Source organism: Chamaea fasciata, unplaced genomic scaffold (genome assembly GCF_029207755.1).
Source record: "Chamaea fasciata isolate MVZ Bird 193981 ecotype frontalis unplaced genomic scaffold, bChaFas1.0.hap1 SCAF_4, whole genome shotgun sequence".
Taxonomy (NCBI): Eukaryota; Metazoa; Chordata; class Aves; order Passeriformes; family Sylviidae; genus Chamaea; species Chamaea fasciata.
Window position 1 is genome coordinate 74,587,573 of NW_027094089.1, and position 24,668 is coordinate 74,612,240.

Sequence of the window (24,668 nt, forward strand, 5' to 3'; positions counted from 1 at the left end):
TTTCCAAGTGTGTGACCAAGTTTAATGATACATTTGTTCTCTGAAACATTTGACCATCAATAACATTTCATGGGTTATGACGCCCAGAATGTTACTTCATAGGTGTTTTATATGAATATTTACAAAGACTTTCAAAATTCAGTGGCACTAAACAAACAAGAAGAACTTAAAACTTTAAGCTACAATGCTTAAAAAATGTAAACATTTTATTTTACATAGTTGTAAAATACAAGAACTTCCTAATGCAGCTTAATTTTATCTGAAAGGTGAATATATCCTGGTGCCCGTGAACACGGAATGAGAGAATTCTTTACACAAGTATTGTGCTCCAGTGTGCAAAAAATTATATATAAGAAAGGAATCTAAAGTCCACAACAATTAAAAGACAACAAAAAAAATTTCATGTCCTGAAGTTGAGAAATTTATAAAAAACATTTACACATGGTTGCTGACCCATCAAAAACTTGCATAACTTAAAACTCTGAATATTAGCTACTACAAATTCAAGATCTTTCTTAAACACAATTTTGTGCAAAGATCAGATTACATTATTCAGCACTTTTCCAGCCTTCCCTTCCCACTCCAGTTCCTGACATCTAGTGGCCACAAGCACCACTAAAATGCTTTTGAAACAGGCTCCAATTCGTGCATATATCCAAAAGGCACACACACGTGCGAACACGGTTTTGTGCAGAAACCTGTGCAGGTTCACGACGACATTGCAAAACAACTGTTTGTAGAAAGTTCAGAGTCTAATGTTTGGCAGAATTATTCTTACACATTCCTTTCTATCCTACAAGCCCAGGTGTTAATAGGCACAATGCTTTCCAAGGATCCAATATTCGAGTAGCCTTAAAATAAAGATTTAAAAATAAATCAGCCTGTAACATTATTATATTAGATACTTTGCTTTTGCCTGCATTATTTATGGAATTTTAATCCCACAGTACCATAGCTTTATGCTGTCAGTTGCAAACCAACTAAGATACATATTTCTTTTTGTTAATGAAGACTTTAATTGCTCCAGTAAAATCAGCTGATAAAAGCACTTCTGTGTGATCAGTCTTCAGAGCTCCTTAACAGGAAAGAGAAAAAAACTGTTAGTTCATTTAAAAAATATATAAAAATCACACTCTCATTAAAATATATGACATCACTGTGATTCTTCCTTTATCATATTCCTGATTTCTAGCCAATACTTCAAGAAACATCTGCATTTCTAGGAAAGAAACCTTTTCATTAATGGTTGGTGCAGCTCTACCTCCTAACACCTCTAATACAAAAGGAATAATCCTAAAGTACTTAGGATGACAACTCTACCCCTCATCTCACATCCTAAGCTTTTAAGAATGCAACAGCTGCCAAAATGCTCAAGGTGGAATGCTAAGATGGAATATATACCCATGACACTGCAAGGACTTTTCTTCTCAAGAAATCCCCACCCAGACTGAAAGTATTCATAGTATTTTTTCTGCTCATACCATGGTACCAAGCAGAACTCATCTTAAACACCTACCAGAGGGTATGGCGTCTGATACCTCACAATCTTCTCCCTTATTTTCAGCTTCTTGCTTTTCAGAAGTTTCCAGTGACACCATCAAACCAGGATTTGGAGCAAAGATTGCAGAGGTGACAACTGCATTGTGTGCTTCAGAAAGAGAATCAAGAAAGAGAATCAAATTTTGATTACCTTGTTCCAAGAACTTGTTAATTTTACAAGAATAGCAGGCATAAGTTCTAGTAAATATACAAGAATCTCAGTGCTAGTGGCATCAGGAAAACTCAGAATTCATGGAACAACTGCCATAGTTCTATAATCTCAGGGATTTCAGCAGATGCTCTAAGTGCCCAAAACTAACTGGCAAGAGGTCCAAAACATATTTAATACAAACATGGCCCACATTTCCGCAAAACTGTGGAGCAGATGAAGAAGTTGCTCTTTCCCCCACCTGTTTTTGTTTTTAGTCTGCTATGAAAGAGAAAAAGCTTGCATTTGTTCTCAAAGCCACTTTTCCATAAAGGATTATGGGTTGATAATTATTTTCATTTCTACAATCAGCCAGCAAAACATTACATTAATTCTGAATCTCTTACTGAAGCTGGACAAACTCTAAGCTACTCTGTCTCTTGCATCCCAAAGAGAGTCTTCTGTGAACAAGGATTCCCGACAGGCCACCAACTACCATGCATCCTGCTAAGAATTTGTTCACACTAAATGCATAGCAAATAAAATATTTCGATTTTCAAATCATATGAGTTTTGGTAAAACAAGGATCAAAAGCTGGTTTTTACCTTTAATACCTTCCCAGAAGTCATTTCGGTCTCTTCTTACAGATGTAAACTTGCTCAGGTCATGGTATGTACTCCAAATGTAGACATATTTATCTTCTGAACCACTTACAATGTAGGTGAAGTCATGGCTAAAAATTCAAAGAAGGAAAAACATTACTTTTCTTAGCTGTTCAAGCATGCATTACAGTAGCTCTGCATCTCTAAACTCTGACACTAACTGGGCTACACCCCAGTAAGTAGAGATGAGTCAGTCTGGGAAACTTATATGGAGGAAGGGGACTGAGGCAGATGATCTTCCAAGCTCCTATCCAACCTCAGTTCCTGCATTCACAGGAATAGTAATGGACACACATCATACTGTCCACAGGATGCAACTGCTTTCACTCACCCACAGGAGCTCCCAGCTCATCACTCCTGACCAAAGCCTTTTTTTACCTTTGTATTCCATGCCAAGTGACATTTCAGAGGCTCAGTTTCATGCCAGTGTATATTATTTAAACAAAACTCTCTGTACTTCAGCCACAGTGTTTCCCAAATCCAACAACACATTTGTTACAATACTGTCTTACCTAAAGCTGGCTTTGATTTGGCTGCTGCTGTTGACATAACCTTTGTACTTCATAGATACAGACAGATCTCTTAGGTCATACAACCTGATTCTGGAATCATTTGATGTCACTAGGATCTAGAAAAGAAATAAATAAATTTAGGAATGGAAACAATTAGCCATCTGTAACCATTTTTTTTCACCTGCACATTAATCAGGGCATAATGTCATTAAAAGAATATATATTTTATTTTACCACTACTCGGTATTGTATCAGCCTAAATCAGCAAAGAGTAAGATTCATTTTAGTAGTGTTAAAGATTTGGCACAAACTTACTAAGCATTAGATATAAATATCAGAATTCAATACTGGGCCAAAGTTGCACTGAAAGACAGTACCTTATTTTCTCCTGGCAAAGGTTCAATGCCAGTAATTTTTCTTCCAACTCTATTTCGACCTCTGGTAGAACGCACATGTATTTGTGTGTGATACTTCAAGTGCTGAAAAGATATCAAAACATGTCTCAATTTGAAACAATCGTGTAAAAACGTTAGTTTGCTTCAAGATCTAACAGGTTTGTTTCCTGGTATTTAAACAACTGTTGGAGTCCAGGACATCCCTTTGGGCGCCTGGGCAGGTCACAGACCTCAGCAGGGAGGACTGGGACCCAAGCAAGAGGGTTTGAGATCTGTGCAAGAGGGTTTGAATCCTGGACAGGGGGGTGTGGAGCCAGTCCAAGGGGGTTGGAGACCCTGGCACAGAACCCAGGAGGACACAGTCTTTGACATCAGCCCATGGAAAAAAGCTTCTAACACTGAGAGAAGAATTACAAGTCACAAAGGTGTGACAGACAGTAGTGTAGTGTGTCACAGGGTGGAAAATTTTGTAGTTTTAGGATTCTTAGTATGTAGGTGCATAGGGAACAAGATGGAGGATTTAGGGTGTTCCCCTGAGTCCTTCCTTCTTCTCCCCTGGCGTCCATCTTCTGGTGACGGTGGCACAAAGTAGTTTAAGGAGATGGGGCCAGAGCAGAGTTGACCCCTTTAGTATAGGTAATAGGCATTGGCACATAATTGTAAATAAGATATACGTAGTTATCTGTATAAAAGGCAGCGACCTCCCATCGAGTGGGGGAGTTGTCCTGTGTCTGAGCAGCAGAACACCTCGGCCGGGCACAGAGAACATTTTAAGATAAGGAAATAATAAACAATGTGAGAAACCAAAGAAAAATAAGACCTTGAAGACTCCGCTTTTTTCTCGTGCTTGGCTCGGGGCCTTCAGAGGGCAAAAAAGACTCACTCGAACCACCACCTGAAATCCCGGGAAAAGAAAACCAAAGCCAAGAATTGGGGTCCCTGGGTGGGCACTGAGCGGGCACTGAGTGTGCAGCAGTGGACACAGCAGGCCCTCTGAAGGCAAGAAGATAAGCTGAGTAGACACGGACATATTTAACATTAAAAAAATCCAGTTTCAAAGTTTTTTACCTCTGTATCATAAAAGATGCATCTTCCATCGTAGGTGCCTATGACTGCGTATTTGCCATTCTGACAGAAGTTGGCAGCTGTAATCAATTTTGTCTGTCCATCTACTTCATTCCACAATGCCACTTTTTTGTCAGGAATGTTCCATAGTCGGAGTTTTCCATCCAATGAACCACTTAAAAAGTACCTGTCGTCCTGAGAACACAAACAAGGTTTTAATGTCCGCTTGTATGCCTCGGCCTTCCTTAAAACCTTCCCACTCCATTTCCAAACAGCTCCTCTACAGAATTTCCCAAAAAAGAGCCCTCAGATGAGCTGATCATAATGCTTAAGGAATACGGTGGCAAATGGAATTCAAATTCTTACAGATTTTTGACAAGATTACACACACGCAGTTATACCTCAGGTTAGAATATTGCTCACTGTTAGCACAGGTAGTTTCTACCCTCTCAACACTCATCTTGCCAGGAGCGGAAAGCTCCTTTCACAGTTTCCCTTACATCTACTAGTTCTGTATGTTTAGGGAACACTGATCAACACTGTTCTTCCCCTCGAGTTTTATTAATATTAGGAAGCTTGATTATGGCATTTTTTAAAAAAATTATAAAAAATATGTTGAAAGCAATCTCTGGAGGTCTCTGATCCACCTCCACTGCTTGCAGCAAAGACACTTCCAGAAGTTTGATCGGGCTGTAGTGGGTTATATTCTGTCAAGTTTTAAGAATTCTCAAGGATTCTGTGGTCTCTGGACAATCTGTTCAAACTCATTATGATTTTTTTCCCCAAAATATTTAATCACAATATCTCGCACTGGAAATCCTTATTTTTCACAAAGTTACTCTACACTATACCAGCTGTGATGGTACAGCCAACAGGTAATTATTCACTTTCCACTTCATATGTACACATGGTTAAACCTCATGCACAGTCCCAGTGAAGTACAGTGAAGATGAACACAAAGTTCTGGAATATTATCCAGGAGGCATATTTTTGAGGAGCACAAACTCTATTATTCAATCATTTTGTTTTTTAAAATTAAAAAAAAAGGAGCGGAATGTTGTAATTTTAAATTCTACCTCTCTAGAAGTAAGACAGCAGTTACACTTACCCTTGGATGGAAAGCTATAGCAGTGACAAAGTCTATATGCTGGAAACAGCAAAGACATTCTCTTCTTGATATGTGCCATAATCTGACAGTTTTATCCATAGAAGAAGAAAGCAAGAAGTAATTCTGTGAAACAAGAGAATTCCACAATTATTACTAGACATGAAAGTAACTGGAAATACAGAAGTGATTTGATTGTCTGAGCTTTACCAACTTCTATTCTGCCATGAAATTCAACATTTTAGCTTTTCAGTTAAAAGGTTTATCCATGTTACCATTACTGATTGGTGCTTTCCTTAAGAGTTGTATACTGACCCTTGATCACAGAAAATTTTCTGGAAGAATCTCAGTGAAAATGAACACTTGGAATGTAGTTAAAGTATTCAGAGAAAAAATGGCATGACATACTTCATAGATGCCTGAGATACTTCAACCAGACTGTGCTCCTAAAAGTACAACTGCATTCCCATGTGGAGAATTATCTGAATAAGTCTGATGTGAAACAAGGTTAATTCTCTAATTTTAAACCAGATGTATGCATTCAGTAACTTCAGAACATGTACACTTTGCACAAAAAGCAAAGTATACTGAAGACAAGAAACGCAGTAACACCATAAAACAGAAACCACACAGCTCCAATGGAAAATTCTCCCACTAAATAATTTACTTTCATTATTAAATACACAACTGTAATTGTTACTGGCTTGTTTGGTTTTTTTAAAGACCACTCTTAATTGCACAAGCACAAGAAGGTTGCTCATTTTGTTCCAACTATTTCAACTAGAATAAACATTGCCTAAACAAAACTCTCGACTTCAAGGACCATTTAATATTGTTTAATGTATGGTTCCTGTGGCAACTGACAACAGAAAACAAGAAAAACTGTAATACTGTGTAACCTGTATTAAAGTGACTTACCTTAGACCAGGAAAGATCAAGAAGATCTGCTGTGTGGCCTTTGTATTTGCAAAATGGTCGTTGACGAAACGGGGCATTTTTATCATCTGGGTCTTCATCAACTCCACTGCAAATCTTTCAGAGAAATGTATAGAAATATTACCAAATCTTAGCCGGAAAAATTAACAACGAGGCACTTACTGCTTAAAAAAAGTGTAAGGACAATAATTATTTGAACAACTCTTACTACTTTAAAATAAACAATATTGCACTAATAAACAACTGAAGTAAATGTCAAGTACAATAGGCTGTGAAACATCGTCCTGAAATTGCAAAATTTAAAAGTTCTCAATTTTCCATTTTTCAGATCTTACTCAGTGGGATGAGTTTGACAGGAATTTAGGCAAACACCGGAAGATAAGCTTTTGGAACAAAGTATATCAACCTTAAAATTTGCATTCCACTTCAGAATATAAACTGTGAGTTCAGGTTTCCAAGTTTCTAGTGCATATCATGAATGACAACCTCCTAGTAAGAGTCCAGTTCAGAATTAACAGGTGTAAAATAATAATTTTAAAAAGCCTAGAAGTTCCTATACGAAAACTCTCCAGGAAAACAAACAAACAAACCAACCAACCAACCCAAATCAAAAAAACCCAACCACTCAAAACAACACCTCTAGTGTGTGTGGCTTCGCAAGCCCACTCATTTATGTGAGCTGAAGAATGACTGCAGGCCTCTCTGCTTCCCTCTGCCAAAACAACACACACTAAATAACACTACTGCCAAGATCTTCACTTAAAACCTGATTTTGTCATCTGTTTCTTACACTACTGGAAGCCAGAAATAGAAAAAAACCACCTTAAATACATTAATTTTAATGGCAAGGTTTACTACGGTATCTGTAAACTCTACAAGTAAGGGTACTACTCTATGAGTAAGAGTACAAGTCTGAATACTTTTCTTCAGTCATGTTCAATTTTTTTCTACACAGATGTGAAAAACTGAAATGTGTCAGGCATCATTATGCTTCTGAGAAACCCACTGCTCACTTTGGCCCTCCTTGGAGAAAACATCAAGTCAGATGTTAACCACAAGCAATGGTCAGGGATAAAACACTAAGACAGGAAATTCAATGATGTAGGGTTTTTCTCCCTAGCAATTCACTCAGCAATCCCATCTGGCAGGAGGCCACAGCACAGCTATGCAGATTTTGTAAAGCTTCAAATTCCATGATGGCCTGCCTTGCTTGCACCCATTGTATGTATTAACATATTTGATTGAAGACATCTATTATGACAGTTTGACTAAAAGACACAAGCCAAGAATTCCTTAATGTGTGTTTGGATAAAGCAACAACGAAGATCTGGGATTACAAACCAGACCATCTCTTCCACTCCCAATACCCTGTCTACCTACCCCTGCATCTGTATCAGACTTGGAAGAATTCAGGCTCTCTTGAGAAGGAGAAGGGGAGACACGGCCTGGAACACAGACAGAAACACCATGGTCAACATCAAGTCCCCAAATACCCAGAATTTCTGCTGTTTCAGAGCTCTAGCCACGCATAGAAAGATACCTTCTGTGTTGTACTTCATGCGCATGTTATTGAAATAGTCAAAGGCATTCTTTAAAACCCATATCCTTACTACGTTGTCCTGCCCTGCAGATGCCAGTAATCGACCACAGTGAGAAAATTTCATTGTCCAAACAGCACCCTGTCAAAACAGAGATGATTGTTTAAGTCATAAAAAGTCTTTTCTGCATACCTAAATAACTTTCTACAATGTCAACTGACAAGATTTTAGACGTACATAAGATACCACAAGTAAAATAAACTGTAGATCAAAACACTGATAAGTAATTGTTAAGACTGGTGGATTGTGCAATACATGCAAAAACAGTTTGAAAGAAAAAGCCTACAGGGCAGACGACTGCAAGAGAGGAGTTACAGGAGGTCAGCACTACCACAGAATTCCACGTAAGACTGGTACAGTTGTCTGACGGTCTCAGAACCTCCTGTTTGTTTTGTAGAACTAACACGTACTTGCAGCTGCACTGGAGGTTCGCACACTTTTTTTTTAAAGTGGAAACTGTGATTGGTTACACCTACTGGCAACCAAAATGGGTACTGCATATATCTGTTATATACATAATTGGCATGAGGGTTTTGCAAAGCCTCTGACGATAACAATTCTTTCTCCATTGCAAAGTACAAATTACTAGTCAATAAAACATAACCATACAAGCAGTATCCCATTTCCTCCTGCTACTGAATAAAGAGCTGCTAGGCATTTGACTCTACCAAGCTCCACCAATTTGGAGGAATTTCCTAGGTTTAAGAAGTCAAATACTGGCATGATGGAAACTAACACAGATTACCAGCAGGAATGGAAAGTTCAGTTGTGGATGACAAGCTTGGAATCTCTGGACCTACAATAATGACTGCTGTAGGTCATTACCCTCAGTCCAACACTTAAAGATGAGGGAGTGCTTTAAATGTCAGACAGCTGCTGTCAGGAGAAGTTTGGGAAATCAGGAATACTAGAATGTATTCCAGACGCCATGGGGAAGCATGCACACTTCAAACAGTGATGAATAGGTGGCTTTTCTGCCTGATTCTCCACAGGCATCTCTGCAAATATCCTGTCCTGGTTTCTCCCCACCTTATCATTCTGATCCACATATTCCATTAACCTCTCCTGACTTATGCCTCCAAAACCTATAAAGTATTTCTGTTCAATACTTGTGTTCATCTGTCTAATAGACTAATTCATTTACTGCTGAGCACATCAAGTTTGCTGCTCTGCCTTCAGTTCTGGTCACAGAAAAGAGCCTATTTCAGCCTAAAGTTGTAACTGCAGGAACCAAAAAACCAAATACCCACATAACTCCTCAAAGGAGAGCTCTGGAGAATCCCTGATGCCTGGGAATCTACATGCTCTTTACCTCCTAATGTTCTGGTCAAACCAGATAAATTTTCATTTTTTTGCCAGACTGTTATTTTCCAGAATGAAGTTTTTCATGGAGAATAAACCTGACAGTCATTTTTGGAAGCTGGCAAGTAGATGAAGATGAGAAGCTGAATCTCAGTCTGAACAGATGCAGCAAAACCACAGATGGAAATTGAGACCTACCATATGCTCTCCACTGAGATCCTGAACGACTTTAATTTGTTCAAAATCATAAGGTCCCTTGAAGCCATGTGCTGCTTTGAACTTAACTGGTCTTGTATAGGGCATTCCTTCATCATCACTGGAAGAGGGATCATCTTGATCTGTGTGAAAGACTAAGAGGAACACAAATTTAGTACTACATATTGCAGCACACATTTAATCTGTTAGTAAGCTTTTTGGTAGCCGATTAGTCTTGAATTAGACAATTTCTAAAGACAATTTTAAAATCTTAAAGCAAAATAAGAATAGTATTGCATCAGTCTAAAAATACATCCACATGAATTTTAGGCTACAGTGAATCCAAACACAGAACACTAACAATAAGAAGTGCTACCAATTTCTGTTGTGCCCTTTTCTTGGCACCTGCCTTGCATTCAACACATCCTGCACTAAGTGATTCCTGTCAGTTTAACGTGTGCTGCAAATGAGAATCGTGGTTTCTTCTCTCTGAATACGCTGCAATGGCCTGGTGATTTGCCCATGAAGTATAAGAATTGCAAAAGAGCTTTGCCCAACAGCAAGTGGCAACACAAGACACTGAAGTGCAGCAGTTCCACAGCACTTATCTCAGGCTGTGGTTACACCAGCTTGCTGCAGTCCTAGAAGTCTGACAGAAAGATACACTGATGAAACAAGAAGGGGAGAATTCAGTTGTAGTTGGGAAATCTAACAGGAGCTCAAGCTATATGAGGATTCTAACTGTGGCACTGGTTGCCATAAAACAATCTGATTTACTAAAGTAATGAAGATAATCCCCACTTCTACCTTTGTTGAAGTAAATTTTCAAGAATGTTCACATTTTGATATCAAAACCTCTTTCTAACAGCACAACAAAAATCAGAATAATAAGCTGGTTTAGTTGGAAAAGTCTCTCAGCTATCACTTTACAAGAATTTATCCGTGTAACCTTGTCATCTCAAAATGCCTACTAAGCTACAAGGTTCAACTCTAAAAATATCATACCACCAACTGTACAACAGTGGTAAAATGCAGCAGTGTACGTTCCTCAGCCAGCTTAGATTCCTAAAAGCACAAGGATAAACCGACTATCCTATTAAAAAAAAAAAATAATTGCATGTTATTTACCTTCATCTCGAACACTCTTAACCTTATTTACAGCACGTTCACCATATTCTTCAGCAAGGTGCTTTGCTTTCTTTACAGACTTGCCAAGGAACTTTTTCAGTTGAGTCCTTAAAAGCAAGGGTACATTTTCAACATACAACAATGGAAAATTATTTTCTACTACTATGAATCAATAATTTTGATTTGAAATGCAATCTTATCTTTTTTCACTACTGCTTCTTAAAATAGGCAGTAAATTTGACGGCAGTCATGCAATCTTCAGTTCGACCACAGAGCTATAGGCTTATGAAAAACAGATATCACTTGCAAAGTGATTACTTAAAAGGTAACTTGTTCAGTAGTCAGAGGGAAGCTTCAGCTTAGAAAAATAAAATCTTTTTTTTCTTTCTAGGGAAAGGAAGAAACATAAAACAGCATCTTACGTTTTCTGTTTTAACCTCCCTCCATCAGTGTCAGTTTGCTGTGTCTGCATTTTGTCTTCATCATCAGACTGTGCTGCATCATTACTAGGAAATACAGAAGTGACTGTTTAATGGGATATCATAATGAATACAAATTGAGTGAAATGTTAGTAAAGCTGCATTTTAAGATCCATTTTTATTCCTCTGTGTAATACACTGTAAAAACATAGACATTATTTTACTCAAATAATAAACAGGTTTTCCAATTGTTAGGTATCTTGATACTAAAGCTGCAGACACTCTGCAGGTGCCAAAGACATATTATTCCTTGCCACAGATTTCCAACTTAAGCTTATAGTGACACTTTGAAATCTAAGAGCAGACCAAATACATTAAATTACTAGGAACTGGTAACGTGCCACTTTGTTCTTCTATATTGCTTTCCACAGATCAAATAAATTAACAGTTGTTAATTCTGAAATAGAAGTTTTTTCACAAAAGAGTTCTAGAGAAGCGAGCTTCAATAATACACCAATGCAAAAACCCTACAAATTGTCTGATGTATAAATTAATGTAGGCCTTTGAAAAGAGCATTGTGGGAATACACAAGACCGAGAGTGAGACAGACTTAATTAGCATAGCTAGTCTGGTGACTAGGATGCCATGGCAAGGACAAACAGAACTTTGAGCTTATGAGAAGATGGGATTAAACCTGCTTAAGGGAAAAGATTCAATCAACCCCCTACGATAAAGATGTTGTAAAATGCGTAACTTGCTTGTATGATCTTTTAACCTAATTATTGTAGTAGAAATTATTAACCTTACTGAAATGGTATATAAGTTCTTGGAAAACCTGAGTAAAATCGAATTCTGATCACCGAATCAGTCTTCCCATCTCTCCATCAATCGCCAATAGAGCATCTAGACTGAGATGATTTTCTGATCATAAAGCACATGTCTCTTTCTATCAAGGATTGCAAAAAGACTCCATTTTACATATTAGAGGATCTAAAACTCTATTAAGAACAGGTAAACCTCAAAGCAGTCAGATGTACTAATGACAACAGATCTTCAGAAGAACAGTCTCCTATGAAACATGAAAAAACTAAAGAAGGTGGTGGCATGAACAACATCCAGTACTTGAACGCAAACTGTGTTTAATTCAGCATAGAAACGGCATTTAGTACATCAAAGGCTAACTGGAGATCAGTGGATTTTCAGATGTACTTGCCTGTCAAGTTTCAGCAATATCAGCAACTTCTAGTAAACTTGAGAAAAGTCAATAAGGAGCCTGGCTCATTGAGAACCGGAAATTAGCTCAGATTAGTCAGACAGATGGACTGGGGCTCTTTTAACCTGCATATGAGCAGCTTCCATTTATGCAAAAACTGTGAGGGCAACAGCATCTTATGAGCTGAAAGCTCTCATGATTCATACCTGACGTATTCTTTAGTTCTCCTCATGATATGCAAAGTCAGAGGATTAATGCCTGTTGGCAACTTTTCTTCTGCCAAACTCAGAGGTATTTCTTCACCTGTATCTAGGTTTTTTATCATTACACTTGCTAGAATTTCCTATGGAAAAAAATAAGACGTGAAATGAAGTTGATTAGACTTGAAAATCAAGACCAAAACAGAAATCATCAGAACTTACAAATTACTTATTTTAATGTGAAGCTCTGTAGCTCACTATATATTTATTTTACAAAGACTAAGTTTAAATTAGCGTGTTAGTGCAAACGTTATCAACCACTAGACAAAGATGAACAGTTACATACCACAAACTTTAATTTCATAAATCAAAAATGCAGCTATAGAGACATCAACCACTGCCTGACACCTTTCATGCTAATATTAAACATATTATGTAATTAAAATATATTGCAATCTTCCCCTTTCTTACTCCAGCTGCTGTATCTTAGGTTTAGCCAAAGGAAAACTTAACATACAGAGAGGAAAGGAATTTAGAACTGACTAGCACCACAAAGGAAAAGGTTTATTTGGAGTATCTCATGAATGCCTACACAGGTTCAGCAACAGTTCAAAGAAAAGCTATACAGTGATAGACATGAATGAAAACTTAAAAAAGCCAAATATCATCAGGATTAGTGGAATTATTAACTGAAGAAATTATTTTTTAGTATGAGGAAGATAATTTTCCTATTGCTGAGTTTACACACATGACAAAATGCCAGGTTTGCTGGTGTTCCCTCCCATGAAAATCCTTTGAAGCGTTTGCATAACGACCAACACAAACTTGATGGCATTTAGGTCTGTTACAACTCACACTTCCAAAGGCTAATGCCACACATGACTCAGGGGACACAAAGTTCTTAGGTGAACAAAGGCAGCTGCACCATCACTCCTATTTGCATTCCTGGTCACAGCATGGAGTGAATCAGAGAACAAGGAGTGACCTCTGACTACAAAAATTCATTTAACAGACAAGTACAAAGTGTACCATGTACAGACCACAGCCATTGATACCTCATCTGTGAGCTCTCTGCCAGAGTTAGACCTGGGTCTTTGTGGTCCAAGTACTTCATTTGCTGTTTGGCCATCAGCTGCTTTCCCATTTTCCTGAAATTGTGCAGACAGAGATTACATTATCTCTGCTGTAACATTGAAGCAATGGAAAAACGTTACAGTTATCAAACGTACAACCATTTCCCAATACCTGTGCAGTAACGATTTTATCTCCACTAGTTGCACTGGCCAAATCCAAGGAAGGCTGAGAATCTTTGGACACACCCTCTGTCACTGAACTTGAAGTTAAGAGACCACCAGATGTGAAGTTGTCTCGGGAAACTAAAAAGAGATTTATTAGAAGGAAGAGCTAGCACATGCCATAGGCATCAAATCCTAACATCAGTTACAGGCCTGAACACCCTTTCTGACCCGTTTGGTATTTTTTTAATGATGAACTGCCACCAAATTTAACTTACAATTATATATTTCATATACAGTTGGAGGTTCAGGCATGATTTCACACCTAGGCCCCTTAAGCTTTATCAACTTCTTTTTAATAATCATTTCCCTAGTAACCCAAGACTACGTATTTTCATAAGACCTCAGTCCACACCTTGACTTGCATTTCTATCCAAATACAGACCACACACACATTTTATTTGAAGCAACTGTTTCTTAGTTTATGTATTGATGAGTCAGCTTCTCCTTGCCATAGCTACAGCTATTTTAGTAGGAACACTTACTTCAGAAGAAAGTCTATGAATGAGGAACACTTCTAAAGCAGAAGGGTATTACTTCATTGTAACAAGCTAAGACTGTTGAAGGACTTTTTACCCATCACCTAAACTAAGATCACAGGACTGAATGATCCTTCACCCAAAACACAAAAAACAGTAACCCTGTAGGACAAGTAAACCCATCTAAAATAGAATACTTGCCTTCTAAAACAGGTTTTTGCACTTCAAAATCCAGTTCACTCTTCTTCTTCCGGGGAGGCGGAGCTGGCCGTGCAGGGGGGGGCGGCCTCGGGGGAGGAACATTTGTGGGAGGCGGGGGCCGGGCTGGGACCGGCTTCTTTGTGCTCGCCACTATGTCAGGCTCTACAGTCAGCTGCCTCGGTGGCTTTGCCGGGGCCGTTTCTTCTGCTGTAGAAACGTCTTTGGTAGATAAATCTGAAGCCACTTTTTCTAAAGTATTTGCCTCTTTCTTGTCTGTTATATCCTCTTGTTTTGATGTTTCTCCTTGTACTTCAGTTTCATCCATTTTATGGTCGGTTGCGTTTGTTACTTTTGCTAGTTTATGAGATTCTTGTTGGTCAGAACTAAACAAAAGCTTCCCAGACTCCAATTCAGCATCCTTACACACACCCTGATCCTCTCGTTCTCTAGTGTCTTCTGGTAATGGTATTTTAGCAGCTAGTATCTCTGGGATATCACTAATGATACCTGCTCCAGAAATCCAAGCATTTGCATCTGAAGTTGGAACAGTCAATTCATCTCTAGAAGCCAAAGAATCATCATCTAGTTGTTGGGCCTTCTGGCTTTCTTCTATAATACTGTCAATGATCTAGAGAAACAACAAAAAAAACCCATTCCATCAGCCACCAGCAGGCACTTCCTGGGTACACAAACCAGTCAGCCAGCACAATACCCACAAGAATAGTTGTTTTATATACAAAATACATTTTGTTTTAAAAGGAGATCAGAACCTTGGTGCAGAAACAGGCATATTCAAAAGATAAAACAAAGTAACTAATTTCAAGTCATCTTTAACACAGTTGGAGAGAAAGTTAGAAAAAAAAAAAACCTGTTCATTCTTCAGAGTTCTCATGTACTGCTAAGTATGATCCTGTAAATTACACAAATAATTCAAAACTGGTGAATGCTAAATATGTTTTTAGAACCTTTAGTTTGATTTTTACCCTTTAGAGGAACATTCTTACTAACATTAATAACTAATTCTAACCTAATGTAGTTTCAGGATGAATACTAATCATTAAATTATTTAGTATTTTTAGTGTGATGCTGGAAGCTTGAAGCAATATTTAACTAACCTCTTTTGAATCATCCTGTTTCATTTCTCGTACAAATGTTTCATTTCCAGCTTTGTGTAGTTTATTGTCCATATCCTACAGAAGAAAAAGTCATAAGACAATAGTGCTAACTTTCTCAGTAAGAAGATTAACAAAAATACAGCTCCAACAAATTAAATAGCATAAAGGACAAGAAATCTGCCACATTTTCACACATTACTGCTATCAGATGTTTAAACACTAATGCTCAGCACATAAGTAGAATTTCAGTCATGCACAGAAAGGCTGCACACTATGCAACAAAACACAGAGTTGTATATGAGAGGCTGCAACCTCAACTAAAATCAAACTGAAGGCAGCATGACATTTAGAGAAAAAAACACATGTAATAATCTGCAGCAAGGAAATTCCATATTAAAATATTTTGTCTTTTCTTTATCAGCTTTTAGGAAAAGATTCAAAAACTATATAATAGCCTCATATAGTAGAAACTATTTAGAAATATCCAAATTAAGGCAGGCAGCTCTATCACGTGGTCACAAATATGTTTCTGAGGCTCTTACATGGAATCTTACATCCTACAATTATTCCTAATGCATATTGTATATTTTAGCCAGTCATCTTCATACAGATCCTTCCAAAATCCAAATAAGCTGAACTGAAAATATTCTATTTGTGAGTAAGCATTTTAATCAATTCCTGCAAAATTTTAGGTTCAGAAACAAGTAGTTTATACCATAGGATACTGCTTTAACCTCAGGTAATACAGACCAGTAAGAGCTTCATCATATACCTGCTCTCCTACATGAATGACTAGAATCCTAAAGGGTTTGAGTTAGGGAAAAAAAAACCACCTCTAAAGGCCATCTAGCCCAATGAAAGGCCAAAACATCACATTGTCCATAAGCACATATATCAGCAATATCTAAAGTGCAACCTGATAGAATCCTTGACATTGGAAGGGATCTGCAGAGATCCAGTAGCCCTCAAAGCAGAGCCAGCTAGAACAGGGTGCTTGCAATCATTTGTCCCTGTTTTTTTTATTTACAGTGACTGTCTAGTACAGATATTTATGGAATTTCTCCTTAGACTTTGTCTAGACTCTCAACCAACCAAACAGAACCTCCAGAGCATCCTAACCTACTATGTTTGAAACTCTCCCTGCCCTAAACTCTTGCTGACATCCATCTTGGAAAGTTCTAACCTAAAGAAATGGCATACCGTGCAAAGACAGCTGCAATTACAGAAAAATTCTTCCTCCCTCTTCACTCCCTCCCCCTCCTGCCACAAAGGGTTTCTACTCTAAATGTAAGTTCTACTTTGCTTTATTATTAAAATCTGTCTTCAAACATATGACGGCCTAAATACTTAAGTGTAATCAGTGCCTACAGAAGCCCATTATATTAATTTCCAATTCTGTTGACATTAAACTCACACACCTATTAAACTTTGGACTTAGGAAATATTTCTTACCCATTCCAAGACAAACGATACCACTAGTCACACATTCACTGAACTGATATGATACCAAGCAGAGAAACTACTACTTTTCCCACCTTCAGAAATTTAGCTTTGAACAAGGAAGATACTTCAAAAAATTAAAAAATCTAATAGCAACATAGAGAACTTCATAGCGAATAATTCATAATGACATTAAAGTTAGTCTTGAAGTTCATTGTTTGCACAGAGTTTAGTGAGAATGATAAAACAGCATTGCTTGAACGGCTTACACATGTAATATTTAATTATTAAAGGGATATTAAATAGAACACAAAATGGGGGGTAAGGCCCTGCTCCCTAAGAGGTATAGCAAGATACTGTATGACTGTTAAAACAGTATTGATTTGGAGCAGAGTACTGCTGACAGCTCAGAAACATTGCTTCACTAGGATTTCCCAACACTTCGCAGACAAAACTACAAGCCTCCATTAGGCAGAATGGTGTTGTACAGCACCACCTTTGACCCTCCTGAGACCAGGAAATGAGTGTTATTTGCACAAGGTTCCAGCTCCTCACCTATTCACTGTGTGCTGGATTCAGCTGCGCTGTCACTATGCACAGAATACCAATTATCTGTGTGGGAAGTGGCAACGCTGTCTCATTAAGCTAAATATAGTGTTTTATCTTCACGTAACCTAGAGGGGAGGCTTCTGAAGTACAAACATTAAGATTTTTCTTATTTTGGAGACAGAAGAGAGCACAATCAACTATTTAATATAAATCAGGACCAAAAAACCCAGGTGGCTGCAGAGGCTTGCTTACTATTCACAAATCAGTTGAAAGAGGGCAGTTTAGTAATCACTCACAGCTTAATTAAATTGCACATACACATCTCAGAATAAAATGAGCTTCACGACACTGTCAACATACCCTAAATAAAAGGAAAGCTGGAATTTCAAGACAAGCACAATTGCTACCTGCAAGAAGGAAAGTTTATAATTTCCTCTGTGTGCAGATGCCAGGACACATCTACATTAGGTAGAAATACTTAAACCTGTGTTCATCAACAAGCACTTGATTGATTTTAAGAAGGAACTCACCTTTACTACATGCGTTCCAAGTTTTGTTGGTGACCTGTTAGAAAGAGAAGATAAACTTAGGTAGAGTTCAAAACCAGTAAGTTTTGTTTTAAAAAGTCTATAACACAGCCTTCCTTTGCAGGAACTGCATACTTGATAATTTAGATGAGGAACAAAGTGAATGTTTTTCACATCACTTCTATACAAGTTCCCCACTCTATACCACATGCAGATCCACAGCTTCTACAAACTCTGAGAGTTTGTCACCAGAATCTTCTACAAATCACCTTTTTCTCACCCTTTTCTAATAAAAAAGTGTTACTCCAAGTACAATAGTAAAAACATTTTGCATTACAGAGAATTTAAAAATCAGCATGTGTACGCCAAGCATTGAGTGGCCATTAAAGAAACAAAAACTCTCAGAAAGCAGAAGCACAAACACTCCAGTACAGTGCAAATCAAGTGCCCGAGTCCTGATCTATACAGTTGGCATTAACACAGCCACTCTGCCCTTCAGACTCTGTAGCAAACCTAAGATCTTGTTTCTAATCAAGACGTTTGGTATAAATAGAGACAAAATACTTTGAAACAGGAAGGAACCGGTGAGCACTACTTTCCAAAATACACACTATGAAACACTGACTTTGCATTAGCAACCACTCACACACCACCTCTCGTTACACTAATTACATGAAAGAACAAGCTATCTTAGGGGAATGATATCAAATAATTACTTCTTGTCAAGTCAATTCAATTAGTGGATGGTCAGCTCTCATTATATCCTGAACGTACATCTTCTATGAGACTTTCAGAATTCTGAAAGATATTTAAATACTGAGTCACACTGCTTACTCTGACTACAGAATCTTACTGACACATAAAGGAAAGGACTAGATGATTTTTCCAGGCGTCTTCCACCCTGAATTGTTCTACGATTTGGTCAGTTTTTCAGTCAGAAGCAGAGACAAAGTTACAGATTAATTCCCTAAAAGCTTGCTACCAAATTAACTACCTGGATTGCACACATATCCCAGCCGACTACCAAGATCAGTGACACTGAATCCCAAGTATCAGCTGGCACCAAGCAATACAAACAAATATCGAGATTTCAGGCTCATTTGCCCCTTCTGCCTCCAAAATTGTTGTAAGAAACAATACTTCCTGAAAAAATCTACAACTATTTCCATCTGGTTTTAAGAATTTCAGCTCTTCTCTTTACCATCTGGAAACATTTAATCACAAAAAGCAAAGATCCCATTTATACAGCAGAGCTAAGTAAACAAGAAAGTACAGCGGATTGGTACATAAAAACTCTCTCATTGCAGCTAATTTAACATGTTACACTGAAATGCTTCTGTCCAAATACTAACTTCAGGTGCACAATACCTGTGACACTGTTTTGAGGTATAATCCTCCCAGAAAGCTCTAACCCCAACGTGCAAAAAGAGAAAAAATATTATTTTGACCAGGAAAACAAGAACATATTTTGTCTTGCAAAATATATTATTGGGAAAGGCTGCAGCCTGTGTGGGATTTCTGGTTACTGAAACATTTTCAGTTCCACTATCTTAAACTCTTGGATTTCCTTAGGAGTGGCAGAAACATGTCACAGTTCATTAAATCCATGAGATGACTTTAACAATAAAATATATTCATAATTACAACACTAATGCCTAGGCTTCAGACAGGGTCCTATTTCACAAGACACTGCTTAGACTTAACAACCAAAATAAGACAAATCCCTCAACTGCAAAGAGATATTTCAGTTTTCTACTGTGACACTTCCCACTAATTAGCCCCTCACTTCTGGTAAAGGCAACTCATTCCTACACTGGTTACACAAAATAGGAGGTTCAAAAGACACTGCTACTGTTTCACACTTCTTCAGCTAATTGGTTTCCCAGAAAATCTGCACTCAAGCAAAACCAGATGTTACTTTCCACTCTCAGGCTACTCAGCTACCTTGGGAAAAAGGTCCTTCAGTGATAAGGGTTACAGAACTAGCAGGTGCAGAACATAACATCATGCTGATAGCTTGACATAACCCACACACAAAATTAAGGAAAAGTTTTACCATGGAATTAACATACTTTTAAAACATTGCAAAGCTTCCACAACTGTTCGGCAAAAACCCCACTTTCAGATCAGTTTGTAATACAGCCAGGTAAGTTCAGTGGCTTGCCTGAGAGGACTTGAGCTGTGTGTCTGTCAGCACCATCGACCCCGAGTCCTGAGCAGTTCCTGCTTGTTTACACGAAGTCAGCCAGCTCAGTAACTGAAACCTTTTGTAGTTCGGCATGACTCTGGAATGGTTTTGTCTTCCCGACCACCTGAACTTACAGCCTTCTCCATGGCATGCTCTACTTTAAGCCCATCAGTTCTCTGGACGCAGTATATGAAAACCTTGCATTTATTAAAAAAGTATATACAGTGGCAAAAGTGTCTCAAAATATTTAAATAAGATCAACCCAAAGATCAAATATTGATTTGGCTTTAAAAGGTCAGGCAACACATGAAAACTTAAATATGCCCCAGAAAACATAAGGCAAAAACTAACCTCGTATGAACATCTACTAAAAAGTGGGATTTATAAACTGATAGCAACACATCTTCTAAACTGCATTTCATGTAGCTTCTAAATTATCTTACATGATACCACTTATACACCAGTTTAACAAAGGCAGGCTTCAAGGTTATCTAAAAAGATTAAACACAATTCAAAGAAATATCCCATTTCACTTGAATAAACAGATGGCTGATTAGGCTGAAAGTCAAATAAACTCACAGAGAAATATTTTAAAAAATTGTTTATGCCACTATCAAATTCATCCTAATAGTGACCAGACCACAGGAAGCTCCCGTTCTTACTGTCAGGCAGCTCCAGCCTAGCACCTGTTTGAAGCAGCCTTCACATTTTCAACAAGTTGTTGTTAAGTTTTGTAACAGAAAACAAAACATTCAGTCCTTCAAACAAAAAACAATGTGAATACTGGCCTTGGACAAATCCCAAACCGACCGTGCCTGCCTTCCCGGGAGGATGTACATTGTTATACAGCAGGTGTGCTAGCAACCAGCTGGGAAGAGGTTTGCAGTGCACACAGAGCAGCTGTGCCCTGTACAGAACATACAGGTTCAACAGCCAGCCCAGGAACTGCGTTCCCCACTCTCCTGCACATGATGTTCCCTCCAACCTGTGCTGCCCTGGAAGCTTTAATTACTCCTGCTGCAGCTCTCCATGGCAGTCACACCTTCAAACCTACACAGATTCTCTGCTGCAATGCATGGTCTGGGCTGCCCCGGAGAAGCTTCAGCAAACTCTGTGGGCAGAAATAGATCTGCAGCACTGAACACAACCATCACTACACACTCCATCTACTTGCTGACATGATCAGCTTTGCACGTTGCCTAAAATACTCTCACACACACAAAAGTTGTACTCAGCATCTCCCACATGTCAGCTGGGCACAAACTAACCTTACCTGTCTTCCTACACAGAGGAACCCTAGATTCTTCAGGAAAAGCAGCAAGGAAACTTCTAAAAGACAGGACTACTAAAGTTACAAGTCAAGAATTTAAACAAAAGTACCAGAGGACATTTCTTATTACCTACACCACCTCTTTCATTTGGTTTCTCGTAACAATTTTTAGGACACAAGCATACTAGGAACAAACTTGCCCCCCCACTGTTGGGCACATGAAGTCCAAACTATTGGGTTTGGCAGTTCTTGATTTCAGAGTGGGTGGATCACTTTTCCTATAAATAAAATATAGATGGTCTGTCACGTGCCTGCATCTAACCAAGCATGCCTTACTTCATACTTTGCTTCTCTCAAAACTGATACCCTCTTGCATGGGACTGTTCAGGTCTCTACATTTCAGCATCTTTTCCTAAACTATTCCATGGTGATAGTGCCTTTAAAGTGAGTGACAGAGGTTAAATATGGGCATCTTCTGTCACACTACCTCTCCCATTTTACTCTCGACTTAGTTATCCAACAGATGGACACTTTCACATGTCCCGTCAAAAGCAGAATTACAAGCAAAAGGCAAAATCTAGAGCAGAAGGGAAGCAGACAGGCCTCGCTAGAGGGGATACAGTAGTTTCAAAACATCTCCAAACACACTTCACCTTAGAGAAGTCATCACCCCAGAAGCACTACCCCAGAAACACTACCTCAGACCATTCTCATCTGAAAGAAACACGTTGCACCAGGTTCTGTAATTTCTGCTAATTAGTTCTTAAAAAGCACCAGTTAGAGATGTACTCTGGGATGAGGACATGGTGCTTTCCTTGAGAAGGACTCAAGCACCAGTAATTTAATGACATGACAGTGGGAATTGGGAGCCTACATCCAACTTGAAAACTCCAGTCTCACAGACCAGACAAATAATAAAACAAATAAACAGCAAAGAAGTCAGCAAGCTGATGTGAACACTTGCTACCACTTTCAGAGCTTCTCTATCAGCAGCTATTAAAACTTCCCCACATAGAACAAAGGCCAGGAAGGGAGGAAGCTACAAACCTCACGATTTTAATTAGGGCAAATACATCTACACTGTTTTGCTGCAAACTATTGCTGCCAAAAAGGATTCCACACTGATTTTACTGATCATCAGAACACTTAATGCAGGAGGAAACACCTGAAACTGCAGAGGGCAACATGTACTTGTTTTCAGTTGCCTTGCCTGCAACAAGAAGGTTTAATTTTTTTTTCGGGTCCCAACTCAACATCATTACACATGTAAAATAATATACCAGCCTGCTTCCTAGAAGTGTCCAATGCATGTGTGAAATTAATTCTTATGAAATCTAAAAGCTTATTTTGAGAAAAATACTGTCCAAATACTGCTAGATTCAACAACAGACTGAATGACAGACCAGTAGCTGTATTGCAAACTAAGCCCACAGACATCAACTCCATACTTGACTCAGGCTCACAGAATTCTATTGACTCCAGTCAATGATGCATTGATAAAGGTTATGGAAGAGCAAATTCCACAGAACAGAGAAATTAAAAGCATCAGGCACTTAAATTTCTAGTGAATGACTTTGTATTATCAAGTTCCGCTTAGATACAGGTGGTGGAAACCTGCAAAGCCAGGACACACGGCATTATCTGTAACAGACAAAAGGTGGATGTGCAGTTGGGCAGATTTAATAGCTCAGATCTCCCACACGGTCTGCTTCCCCTTTCCTCTCTGTGGCCTCTGGTCACACTAATCCCTCATCTTTACCCTCTCCTGTCCCAACCCTGACAGGTTTCAGCTGCTTTAACTTATTGAACAGTTTTTGCTCTTTCGTGTTTTCTACTGTTTACTTCGAGTTAATGCAACGCAGAGAAGAGTTTGATCACTATCCCTAGAAGAAGGTAAGCAGTTGGAGAAAAACCTCATTTCAGTACAGGCAACTGTGAATTTGGCTTACCACGTCTTGCAGAACTGCATGTTAAGATGTGCTTTTCACCAGGCTACAGCTAAGCAGCTAAGTTCAGAGAAACTTTAATACAGGATCTGAAGGTGAGGAGAAAAGATCTAGTCTTTCCTTTCTTGTAGGCATCCTGTGACCACTGAGATGCAGCTTAAAACAAGCTCCTTAGTCCATTATTAAAGCTTCAAACCCATGGATCCCACAATCCATATCTATTACTCTGTAAACAAGCCACGTGAAACTTCATCCTAACAAGTAAAATAATGCAGAGGTTTGGTTCAGGCTACACAAAAACCAGAACCGATACAAGCCATAACCTGCCCAGCATACAACCAGAAAGAGAGATTTACAACAAGAGGGAGCACATTTGGCTGACACCAACAACACGGTGGCAGGGCTAGTTTTAGGCAGCAGCACTGTGATCTACTTCACAAAACGCTGGCAAATCCCCACTATTAGAACCAGCTGGCCAAAGGCAAGGAACATCAAAGTGACACAGAAACACAGATTTCTTAGGGTCGGAAGAGACCTCTGGAGATCATCTAGTCCAACCCCCATTAAAAACAACGAAAGTACTAAAGACACCACTAAAACCCGAGCACACCAGAAGTTGTTCTTCACGCAGCAACAGCTGCCTGTTGCTGTCGAAGCTCGCTCGCTTCTCCTTCCTCAGAAAACCTGTTACTTTTATCGCATTTCAGGGATTACTTCTGTCGAACCCGATGCCATCTCCGCACGTCTCCTCCCAGCGCTACACCCGCTCCCGCCTCAGGAAGGCAGGTATGATCTCATCCTCTCCCGGCCGCTGCCGCCCGCACCAGCCCCGGGCGCCGAGCGAGCCCCGCTCGGTCCCCGCGCCCCCCGCGCTCCCGGCAGACCCCGATCCCTCGGGGGGCCGCGGCCCCGCGCTGACCCCCGGGAGCTGCCCAGGGACCGCGGGGCCGCGCAGGGAGAAGGAGGGAGTGAGGCAGGAAGGGCAGGGGCGGGCGAACTCACGGCGCGGGGAAGCCCGCGGGATGCACGTCCTCAGGCGCATCGTAGAACTCCTCGGTGTCGCTGTCGGACGCCATGGCCGAGCCGGGCCGCCACCTCCGGGCACCGCGGGCCGGGCGGCGCCGCGCGGGTATCGCGAGAGCGGCCCGGCCCCGCCCCCGCCCGCGCGGAACTGCGGGAGGGGCTCTCCCCCCCGCGCGCTGCAGCGCCCCCTGGCGGCCGCGGTGGGGCGGGTGAGGGGG

At 39.5% G+C, this 24,668-nt stretch overlaps 1 protein-coding gene across 1 annotated transcript; it reads right to left on the bottom strand.

Annotated features, from left to right (window-relative positions):
- WDR44 (WD repeat domain 44) lies at positions 1-24,529 on the bottom strand. Its single transcript, XM_066182049.1, has 20 exons — positions 24,430-24,529; positions 18,027-18,060; positions 15,508-15,582; positions 14,393-15,020; positions 13,663-13,793; positions 13,473-13,565; positions 12,424-12,560; positions 11,008-11,091; positions 10,586-10,692; positions 9,461-9,612; positions 7,903-8,041; positions 7,743-7,807; positions 6,345-6,458; positions 5,430-5,552; positions 4,325-4,516; positions 3,239-3,340; positions 2,862-2,977; positions 2,293-2,420; positions 1,517-1,648; positions 1-1,075 (listed from the first exon to the last, which is right to left on the bottom strand). The coding sequence occupies exons 1-20, from the start codon at positions 24,501-24,503 to the stop codon at positions 981-983; spliced, it is 2,721 nt and encodes a 906-aa protein (XP_066038146.1). The 5' UTR covers positions 24,504-24,529; the 3' UTR covers positions 1-980.
- Between the last annotated feature and the right edge of the window lie 139 nt (positions 24,530-24,668).